Source organism: Amaranthus tricolor, chromosome 10 (assembly GCF_026212465.1).
Source record: "Amaranthus tricolor cultivar Red isolate AtriRed21 chromosome 10, ASM2621246v1, whole genome shotgun sequence".
Classification (NCBI taxonomy): domain Eukaryota; kingdom Viridiplantae; phylum Streptophyta; class Magnoliopsida; order Caryophyllales; family Amaranthaceae; genus Amaranthus; species Amaranthus tricolor.
This window is the reverse complement of record NC_080056.1, coordinates 5,313,345-5,325,455: the sequence shown is the minus strand read 5'-3', so window position 1 is coordinate 5,325,455 and position 12,111 is coordinate 5,313,345. Positions and strand designations below refer to the sequence as shown.

The following is a 12,111-nucleotide window of genomic DNA, read 5'->3' as shown; positions in this document are numbered from 1 at the left end:
CACACCTCAGCTTTATTCCAAAAATGTTATAATTTGTTTATATCATATTGTTATTTGTATCCAGAGAAGTTTAATGGATATATGGCTTACTAGATTTGGTTTTGGTGTTTATATATATGATAATGAAGGAGTGATGAGTTTTGTTGTTTTATTTGTTTGTTATAAGTGGTACTTTTTTAATTTACTTTATTCTTCTTATTTCGATACACTAATTGTTAGATTGTGATTAATAAATTTGCAATTTGGTACAAATTATATTTAATTAAATTTGGTGTAGGAATTGAAATGCAACCAAATACATCTAAAACAATTTGATTTTATGAAACTGCATTTATAACAATGAAATTTTTTTATAAAATTAAATTAAATAATAGAGTATAAAACGCATTCTTATTGGTTTGTTTTAATATTCTGTCATGATTTCATGATTTATTTTGGATTATTTGGTGCTAAATCATGGTGTTTTTATTCTAAAAAAAGAAAGTTATATTGTTCATAAGTTATTGCTAATATTTGCATGTCCTTTGACTCTTAGTTTCAATCAAATCTTCATTGTAGAAGAGGTCTATAATTAAGAAAACTAAGTCATATGATTCATGAACTATATATTGATTTTTTGAGTATAATAATTAAATAATAATTTTTTATGTATAGTAATTAAATAGTAAATAAGTTTTTTGTGGGATAATAATATAATACAATTTAATTGTCTGTATTGTTACTTATATATTTATATATACATAAATGTGTTGTTATTGTTTAATCATGTTCATTACTTAAACCCCTTTTTTTGTATTTTAGCAACATTAGTTTAAAATATTTTATAAATCTATATTAACAAAATCTTTTAAATACCGTGCATAGCACGGTTAAGTACCTAGTTTATTTTAAGATTTGCTACTAATAAAATATTTCTTTTTTAATGTTGTTCTCATACGAAATTTTTATGGGTTATGAAAAATGAAATTTTTGTGATTAAGGTAATATACTAATAGATAGGCAATAGAAATATTTAATATTATTAATTGTAAGTACAAAATATATCACATGAAGAAAATAAAATGAATATAGATAAAGAAAAATATAATTCTTTATAAATTTAATATATAATATTAGTTTTAATTGTCACCGGAGAACATGTAAAAACACCAAAACTACATTATTGAGATTTTATAAATTAGTTAAGGATAATTTTGCCCAAACATACGTAAAGATATGATCGAAATTATACAATGAAAATAAATTAATTTTTTGTATGAATAATAAAAAATATTCAAAATGACAAATAAAAACTATCATTTATAAAGAGACGAAGCAGTATGAGTAATTGAGAATCAATCATATCTTAATTATAGAGCATATTCCACTTTCTAGAAAATATTATGAATTCAATTACTTTCTTTGTCCTTTTGAAATTTACACCTTAAAAATTACAATATATAAAAACTTTTTTAAATTTTAAGATACAAACAGGAGGGGCAGAGGAAGTACCTAGTTGGTTTATCATTTAAAAAAAAAATCTATAATTTAAATTGTACTCTTTTAATTTCTTTTCTAACGTCCTATTTGGTTTTTGGATTCTATTCTTCATTTACTTTTTTTGTATTTTATTCTTGATCTATAAGTTAAAACATAGTCAAATAAAATGTTATTTAGTTCTTCCCAACAAAAAATTTATTAATATTTAATTTTTATAATAATTTAAATTATACACAATTAGAATATTAAAAGTAATACTTCATTCATTCCATATTAGAAAATATGACTAATCACTCTATTTATTCACCGCTCTTAATATGTGATTAATTATTAATCTATATGTTAAAATATAATAAGATCTTGTTTGATTCGTCTTATTGCATAGATTATTAAAATTAAACTTTTATAATTTTTTATTATACGAATATATTAAATTAGATGAAAAAATAAATAATGTAATTATTTTAGAACGGAGGAAGTATGGTAATTAAAATACAAACCGAGTCAGCAATCAGTATCGTGTCATCGTGATCATCTTCTTTTGTCATGTTCTTTTCCTTCTCTATCAGGATTTTTTCTTGCAATTATATATACCGTATTCTCCATTTCTCCTCCTTCACTCCCCCTGCTTCATTATTCTGCTTCTCTTCTAATCTTTCCAACTATTTTATTTTATTTATATTATATTCTTCAACCTTTTTTCTTTTTCCTTTTCTTTCCAAATCTATTTTCTCAATTTTATTTTCCCATTTTTTATAAGATGGATTTTGGAAATGCATCCCCTTTTGATTGTCTTATGTTTGGTAATAATATATTTATGTTTAGATTTAAAAGTAAATCATATTAATTAATTTTTGATAAAAGGAAAGTTAATCACCTATAAAATGTAAATCTTGATTATGCAGACTTGGATGACACTCTGTATTCCTCTCACACTGGAATTCCTAAGGCTCTCAAGAAAAATATCGAAGGTTTTTATATTTAATTAAATTTCCTATAATAATTAACAGATTTAAATATTTGTTTATTTACGTATTTATTTTTAATTGACTGAATTATATTGATTGAGAATTAAATTCACGCTGTCTAATTAAATTTTTAAAAAGTGGTTATAATAATTAGAAATTAATAGAATGAAATTTGTGCAGATTTTCTGGTGGAGGTATGTGGATTTACATGTGATCAGGCTTCATCTATGCGAGTCGAACTTTTCAAAGCTTATGGCAGCACTTTAGCTGGATTACGGGTTAGTTTTTTTTTTTTTTTTTTTTTCTTATTTTTTAATATAATTAAATGAATATTTTATGGAGTATTTATTACCATATAATCATGCTGTAATAATAATGAAGAATATTTCTAATTTTTATTAGAAATAATCTCAAATAAATTAAATTTTCCAATCTAAAGTTGTCATACTTGTCAAACAACCTTCTTATGCTTCTCATACAACCTACTTTTTCATCTCTTTATTCTCTTTTCTATTCTTCTATTAATTTTATCCCCCTTTTTGCATTTATCCATTTTTTTATTATATATACCTTTTTATTAATTTTACTCGCTTTTCTTAATTTTTAACTCATTTGTAGTTAAAATAATATAGGTAAAGTCAAAAACAAAGCCAAATTATGTACTTTAAAGAATATTCCTTCATTTCAAAGTACTTGCAATATTTGTTTTTTTTACGCAGTCTAATACACTAATTTAATCATTAATCACTCTAATAACGTATAATAAAAATTATAAAAATTTGATATTAATAATTTTTGCAATAAAGCGAATCAAACAAGATTTCAATCAAATATTTTTTAACTTATAGATTAAAAATTAATCACAAATTTAGAGTGGTGAATAAATAATATCATATAATCTAATGTTACAACTAACATAAAATGCAGAAAAAAGTAAAATAATTAATAGTAAAAAAATATAGAAAATTATTATGTCAATATCATCAAGCAAATGTAAGCGACCATTAATATTATACTAGTTGGAACCTTAGCTAAGCATTGTGTTGTGATTTATTGCAGGCACTTGGGTACAATATTGATGCTGACGATTACCACAGGTTTTTTTATACTTAATTATTTTAATTGAATTATTGAGTTATATGAATGAAAAATAAATATGAACTTTTTTGGAAAATAATTAAGTTAGGCTACTAGCCATGTAATCTGTATTGATTATTATTATTTTTTTATATTATTATCAGTTTCGTTCACGGAAAGTTGCCCTACGAGAATATCAAGCCTAATCCTCAGCTACGTAACATCTTACTCACCATTACACAAAGAAAGATTGTGAGTTATTTAATTAATTAAATTGATTGATATACATTTTATAATAAAATTAATTATTAATTTGGAAGTAATTGTATTTATTAATTTTTGGAATAATACAGATATTTACAAATTCAGATCGAGTACATGCCATGAAGGTGTTAAAGAGACTAGGATTAGAGGATTGTTTTGAAGAAATTATATGTTTTGAAACTCTAAATCCAAATCTTTCAATGGCTAAATATCCTGAAGAAATTTCTATTGTTTTAAAGCCGTCTCTTAATGCTATGAAAATTGCCATTTCTGCTGCTAATATTAACCCTTGTCGCACGGTAAGAAGATCTTTTTGCTATTTTAAGTTGGTGTACATTAAAATAATATAAATTATATTTATATAAGACTTGATAATTTTCAATAAAAATCTTTAAGAAGTAATTTAATTTAAGAAAGGAAAAAATTATTATTGATAATTCAATCTTTAACTTATTTGCTATAAATTATCTCACATTTAATTTATTTTTAATAATTTAACCTTTATTCTTAATTTGTTATTAGTATATCTTTTTATTTTCTAATAATTCAACCTTTACCCTTAGCTTGTTATCAACATCTTATTAGTATGCAAATAACAAATTAAAGGTAAAATTTGATTTATTAAAAGATAATACAAAATTATAATTATACACAGTGAATTGGTGAAATATTGGATTACGAATCTTAATTTTTTCTTTAAAAAATAAATAATTGAAAAAAGAAAAAGAATTAGGAGGGAATGGCATAATTGAAAAAAAAATTTAAGAAAAATGAATAAAAATGATTGGTGTGCAGTTGTTCTTAGACGACAATGTGAGAAACGTCGCCGCTGGCAAGGCAATGGGTCTTAAAACGGTTTTGGTAAGTCTCTTACGCCGACAAATAATGACTGGAACTACTTGTTTTGTTTTTTGTGTTTTTTTAATTGCTTTGCTGTCGTTTTTATTCGCAACATGTCCGTTTATATATTCAAGACTTTAATTAGCGTTACACGTCAATTGTTAATCTTATTATTATTCCAATACAATTGTGTTTCACTCATCAATTGGGATTGGAATGTTATAAAATAAGTGGAACAGGAAAATAACAAAGACAAAGATAGTTAATTTTTGAGAAAATTATGAGATGTTATAAAAATATAATTTTTTATTTAGATCAATTGTTTCATTTACATTTTTTTACTATTAAGATAATAATTTAATTATTAATATCTCTGATGGTGTATATTTAAAATTAATTTTAATATTAACTTTTAGTGTAAAAATAAATGCAAGTTAAAAGTAGGTGAATATTATTTAAAAAGAAATGAGAGAATTGAGTTCAACAGAAAGGAGTATTGAATGAAGATATAAAATAAATTAGGAAAAATTATATAGAATAATTTAATCTTTTTATGATTTTGCTATAGTAAGTAATTTAAAAAAAAATAAACTGCAAATTAATATAAATTTAGAAAATTAAAAATTTTCCTTAACAAATTCTGAATAATGAAAAAATTATAATTCTTTTTAATATTTTTCTCGACATTTTATTTTAGCTTTATCTTTTTTTTATAAAAAAATAAAACTTATTATTTGATTACCGAGATTACTATGGAAAATACCCCTAGAAAATATTAAATTATGGGACTTCTGATATTAAAAGATTTTGATTGATTAGAAGAAAGTTTAAATACATATGGTTAAGATTAAAGGTTGGTGCCTTGGTGGTGGGTTAAATTTACGACAAAAACTGATTGGAATATTTAAATAACGACAAATTAACTTGTTCGGTTGTTTCTTGTCATCAAATATACTCACGTTTAACATTTTACTTCTTACGCGTGTATTGTTAAATTAAATTTTATATTTAAATTTTTTTAGGCTACCACTAGAAGTATTTGTCAAAGACCGTACGGATAGTGAAAGTTGAAGAATAAAATTAAAAAATAAGTAGATGATAGACATGAGTCATTAAGACGAAGAGAAAATAAATTTTTAGATAAAATTTAAAGAAAGAACATGAAATCATTATCGAAAAAGAAATAAATGGAACATATTAAAAATTAAAAAGAGGTTCAAATTGAAAGGTATAGAAAGGAGAATCTTTTTTAAGTTTTAGCAAGAAAATTTATTCAAAAGACAAAATTTTTGTAAGAAAATTGTTGTTTGGACTAAATCTAAATGGTACTAGTAAGAAATTGAAATATTGAAAAAATGGGTTAAAATATTGGATTTAATCCACTTTTTTAGTTGTATACTTATTAGGTAAAAATTGAAGAGATATTACAAACTATACTTGTTTTCGGATGGGTTTCCGTGTAAATTTTAATTAAATGTCCAATGTGATCCAACTTTAAGTCTTATGCTTATTACTTCTTTGTTTTTCAAAATTTTACTATATTTTGCTTTTTTACATTATTTAATGCACTATTGTTAAAATCTTTAATTATATATAATAAAATAAAAAATTATAAATTGTTAGTACTAATATTTTTACATTGAAAAGAATTAAAAAATTTTAAGCAACTATATTTCAACTTATAAAATAAAAGTAAAATTCAACTTATGACATATTGATGAATAGTGCCTAAAAAGCAACCAACCTGTATTGTATGAGACCGTCTCATGGTAAGACGACGTTAAAACAAGAAGTCTATATAAGTTTCTACTGTTGGGCTATTTAACTGAAATATGGGACATATTTTTATTATTGGGCTATTTAACTAAAATATGAGACATATTTCACGGTAAAACCATCTCATACAAGTTTTTTGATCCAAATAGTTAGGCCAGCTTGCGTCAGATTATTTTCATAATTTGTGCTTCGTGCCTTTCATCTAACAAAAAGTCAAAAATTAAAATTTAAAAAAAAATTCTGTCATATATGGATTGTTATTGCGTTTAACTTTGTTGGACATCATAAATTTTTTTATTGGAGGTGATCTCAGCATCCAACTAATATCTTGCTTCCTATTAGCTTGATTACTCCTAATTATTGGTTTAAGATGATTTAAGCATCCACTTAAGTTTTTAATTAACTAAAATAAATCATCTAACTTCCGTAAGTGCTTCGACCAATACATGACTCTAATAATGATAACAAAAAATTGTTTGCATTTGATTTGCACTAATACTCGATTAAAGAGTAACGTTATTGCATCTTGTTATAGTCATTTTAGTCACTAGCTTTTTATCTGTTACACTTTAACTAAATAAACTCTTATCAAATGCAATTAAAATGTTGCAAATATTAGAATATATAACATAAATATTGGGGTTTTAATCATTATTTTAAATTTTTTGTTGAGTTGGTCTTTTGGTATGATATTAGAAACTAATTTAACTAAAAGTTTAAGCTAATAATTGAGGCCCCGTGATATGTTATATACTCTAACATGCCCCCTCACACGAGAACCTATTGGGCTAGATTTATGGATAAGCATAGGAATATTTAACTGAGGGGCGGGTGAGATTCGAACCCGTGACCTCTTGTCACATTGGCTTCTAACACTATGTCAAGGAATTAATCAATTCAATTAAAAGTTTAGGCTGATGGTTGAGGTTCTAGAATACGTTATATACTTTAACAAAACCAACGTGACAAAACGGTCACGAGTTTGATTTAATTAACCCTCAAATTCTAGTGGATATTCAAGTGTTGTATACAGTTCTAACCAAGTGCCAAAAGACTCTCGGGTGAAAAGACGTGTTAGAAGGTTAATAAATATTTGTTGTGGTTGAATCATCGGCTTACGGTTTTAATTGAGTTGGTTTCTTAATGAAACTATGAGATTTACCAAAAATAATAAATGAAATGTTAATTTTCATCAGGTTGGGCAAACACAGAAGATTCCTGACGCAGATTATGTATTAGAAACGGTGAAAAATCTGGCACAAACAATCCCAGAAATATGGATGATCAACAGATCAGATCAGGATGATCAACAGATAATCAGACGATCAAGAAGTGATCTTGAGAACCTTGTTACTGTATCTGTGGTGGGAGCTTAAAAATTAATTAGTGTCTTAATTAATTAATTAATTAACCGTTTAAGTCCATAAATAAATGGTGGTTAAATTAATTAAGCTGATTCTGACCGATCTTATTTGTGAAATTAAGAATGGTAGCGTGTAAATCTTATCTTGTTTGGTTTTTTATGTTAAAAGTATGATGATCTGTAAATGTACGCATATAATGAGGTCGTGTGCATATTATCATCATGACTCATCAATGTTATCTAATGAATAATAATTATTAGAATATGTCATCCAGAACATTCTGAAGCATCCAAGCAACGTGGTTTAATGATAGTTGCTCTTTGTTGTTGATAATTGTTACGGCACAAATTCTAATGGAAGACCGACACTTTGAGAGACTGCCTAAATGGGTCGACTCAATTTCTTAAAATTAAAGAAAAATGTTAATTTGACGTGCACAATTAATTCGATGGGAAACTGTATTCACATCATTTTAAATGTCTCATTGTAAAATGCACCAATTTAATTTCCCAACTACTAATTATCATTAATCCAAAAAAACTTCTATATTCAGTGATCTTCATTTCCTTTCCCTTTTCATAAAAAATCTATTGTCTTCTTCTCAGTTTATCCATTTCACCATTGTTGCTTACTTCTTGCCAGTGTCGAGTTTATTTTTTTAATCAAAAATCTTGCTCAGTTTCTTTATTTAACGCAGGGTTTTAGAATTTATGTTATTTTTACATGACTTCGTGCATTTACTCGGTTGTTTTTTTTATTCGCATTTAGATTTTTCTTTCTTGGTTTGATATTAATTTTCAAGTTGTTATTTTTATTGTAATCGAAAGTTAGTCTTGTTTTACTGCATTTAATATGTATTATTTTTCGATTTAAGTCATGGATGATAAACAAACTTTAGTATTTGTCATGGAGAATTTGAAAACACCTATCTCAAACCCGAAAATCAGTGTTGATGATTAAGATTCAAGCCCCAAACCTGAACGACAGAAGGCTAAACTGTGTTATGTCAAGTTGGAAACAGATGAAGGATCGTAAGTAAATTAGATGTTCATAATAATTTTGATTTCATTCTAATATTGTTGTTTCTGTGTAAATCGGCATTAGATCAGTTGGTATTTTGTTTATTGTAAATCGATATTAAGTATGATAGAAGTTGATATTAGATCTTATCTAAGTTGGCATTTATAATTATATAAATTGGGATTATATTTATTGGATGTTGACATTAAATGTGATAGATGTTGTATGTTTGTTATTTAAATTTGCATTAGGTCTAAAAATTAACTTTAAATATATTATAGGTTGCCATTATGACTAATATAAGTTAGCATTTAATATGTGTGAAATTGGATTTATGTTTGTTTTAAGTTTGGGATTAGGTTTATTGAAACTTGATATTATATTGTTATAAATTGGCATTTAATATATTCTAAGTCTTTTTTTTTCTATATGTGTAAGTTAACATTATATATAGGCATTAGATTTAGTATAAATTGACTTTATGTTGATATGAATAGGCACTAGATCTTGTGTAAATTAGATTTAAATATGCTTTAAGGGGGAATTTTTTTGTTTTAATTTGACACTATATAACATATAAGTTGGTATTACTGTATTAGTATGATTTAATTTGGTATTAGATATATTATAAGTTGGCATCAAGACTGATGTAAATTGGCATTAGGTCTAATTTAAGTTGGCTTTATATCTATTGTAAGTTGGTATGTGTTTGATATAAGCTGGTATTCAATTTGAGGTAAATTGGGATAAAATCTGATATAAGTGGTTATTAGGTATGAAGTAAGCTGTCATTAGTTTTGATATAAGTTAACATTAAGTCTAATGTAATCTAACATTAAAAATAATATCATTTAATACAATTAAACTGAAATCGTAGAATAACCATTAGGGCTGCACACGGTCCGGTTTGGTCTGGTTTGACAGAAAAATCAGACCAGACCAGAAATTCCGGTCTGGAAATTTTTCAGACCAGACCAGACCAGTCAAGACACCAGACCGGACCAGACCAGACCGTTCTAGAACGGTCTGGTCTGGTCTGGTCTACGGTTTTTTTTTATTTTTTTGTATTTTTTAATTGAGAATCTAAGATAACTGTTCCACAACTGTAATAATGATTTAGCATCCCAAAGACTATAATTAACAACCAGATATTTTACTTTATTTATCGTTCTCTGGAACTTTCTATTCTTCCTCTTTTCTCTGTACCTCAACACCCTAGCTTCTCTATCCATCACTGGAGCTCCATTTGATGATCTGCCGTTACTCGCTGAAGATTTGGCAAACGAATAAGAAACCTCTGAAGACATGGAATTTGTATTTGTATTTGTATTTGAATCTGGTACTACTCCAATGTCAGATGACGAATTTGAATCTGTATCCATGGCGAATTTGTTGTTATTAGTACCTTGCGATTGTGAATGTGTAGGAACAACACTTTCAGTAAATGCGTAAGTACAATTCTCATCAACAAGCGGTTTGATATCTTGCTGCTGAAATTGCAATGATTTTACCACATTCTGACAACCATGGCTAAAATTCAGTTCATCAGAATCATTGTACAGAAAAATACTGTTCAGATTTGGTATCAACCACGCATCAGCATCGTCTTCTACAACATCATCAACAAACGGTTTTCCGGTCCGGTCTGGTCTGAAAATTTTAAAACCGGGACCGGACCGGAAACCGTTTTTTTTAATAAAAAAAAACCGGACCAGACCATTTAGACCGTAGACCAGACCAAATATTTAAATTACGGTTCGGTCCGGTTTGATTTACGGTTTAGACCAAACTCTGTTCAGCCCTAATAACCATATCAATAGCTGTACGTATATTGTAAGTAGGAATTAAGCCTTCTATAAGTAGGCATTAAGAATGATGTAAATAGGCATTAAGCGTACTGTAAGTTGGCATGAAGTATACTGTAATATTACATTTATGATTATTCTTGTTAATATTTGTTTATGTCATTTAATGCTATTTTTTATGATTGTTTTGTATGCACAGGGTTGACTAAGACATCTAAACTAATTGCAAACCACATCTCTTCTTGTATAATGATAAAGAAGAGATCAAGCTTACATCTGCACAGATTGTTGCTGCGAATCAAATAGGCTTCAATGGTTGTTAATGGTTCGAAGAAAATCAGAGCGAAAAAATACATCTCAAAGAAGTAGTATGTAGGAGATTGAATAAAAAACAATTTAATTGTGTGTATTAAGAAAATTTTTGATTATTAGATTATGTGAAATCGTTTATTGTTATTATTTGTATATGTTATGACAAAGATTTTGTGTATTTTAAATCTTTTTACATTTTAAGGATTTTATGTTTTAATGCCTACTTATATCATCCTTAATGCTTATTTATAGTATACTTAATGCCAAATTGATCAGATTTAATGCCAACTTACAACACACTTGTTGCCTACTTACATCAGACTTAATGCACACGTACATTAGATTTAATTTCAACTTACAGCACACTTAATTCCTACTTACATAAGACTTAATGCCAACTTACAGTACACTTGATACCTACTTATATCATCTTAATGTAAATTAATATTATATTTATGTTTCATACTTAATACCTACTTATATCATATCTAATAGCAACTTACAGCACACTTTATTGCCTACTTACATCAAACTTAATGCCAAATTACATCAAATTTAATGTCAACTTACAGCACACTTAATACCTACTTACATCAAACTTGAAATAACCATAAACCATGACCTCAACTTCCATACACTCAAGAATTTCTTCAAGACCTCCATTAATCTTGAAATGAAAGCCTCAAAGAGGTTCACCAAAGAAAAACAATATGAGAATTAAAGAAAAATATGAACACAAGTGTTTATGAGGTATCTTGGATACCTCCTCCTCAAATGTAGTTTTATTAGATTGAAATTCAACAATTACAATGTAATAAACATCCCCCTATCTTGAGAACAATCTCTCAATATGACATATACTAAAGCAAAGTAAGAACACTCTCAAATTTCTAACAATGCAATAACCCTCTTAACAATATGTGTGTTTGTGGTGTCTTTATTCTATAAATAATACTCCCTTTTATAGTGGAAGGTGAGTATCATTCTTAGAATCGCTTAATTACTCACCATAAAGCATAATTAACAGCAATAAAAGAGGTTGCAGGCATGTGTTTGCCGCATTTAACTTTTCCTCCAACCCTTTGTGTTTGACAAGCTTTTAAAATAGATTTGAGATTTTTGTGACAGGAGTATCAAACTCAATGGGATAGATGAATAGTAAAGAATAAAGCTGCAAATTCATACTCTTATAATATTAGTCCAGCA

At 26.6% G+C, this 12,111-nt stretch overlaps 1 protein-coding gene across 1 annotated transcript; it reads left to right on the top strand.

Annotated features, from left to right (window-relative positions):
- The first annotated feature begins 2,020 nt into the window (after positions 1–2,020).
- On the top strand, positions 2,021–8,046 carry LOC130825817 (uncharacterized protein C24B11.05). Its single transcript, XM_057691249.1, has 8 exons — positions 2,021–2,282; positions 2,385–2,450; positions 2,628–2,725; positions 3,507–3,544; positions 3,689–3,776; positions 3,878–4,087; positions 4,584–4,649; positions 7,601–8,046. Exons 1-8 carry the CDS (start codon positions 2,240–2,242, stop codon positions 7,778–7,780), a joined length of 789 nt encoding a protein of 262 aa, XP_057547232.1. The 5' UTR covers positions 2,021–2,239; the 3' UTR covers positions 7,781–8,046.
- The last annotated feature ends 4,065 nt before the right edge of the window (positions 8,047–12,111 follow it).

Coding starts and splice junctions, on each gene's coding strand:
- LOC130825817 (XM_057691249.1), top strand. CDS start 2,240: ATGGATTTTGGAAATGCATCCCCTTTTGATTGTCTTATGTTTG. Junction 4,088..4,583: donor ATATTAACCCTTGTCGCACG/GTAAGAAGATCT, acceptor ATTGGTGTGCAG/TTGTTCTTAGACGACAATGT. Junction 4,650..7,600: donor TGGGTCTTAAAACGGTTTTG/GTAAGTCTCTTA, acceptor AATTTTCATCAG/GTTGGGCAAACACAGAAGAT.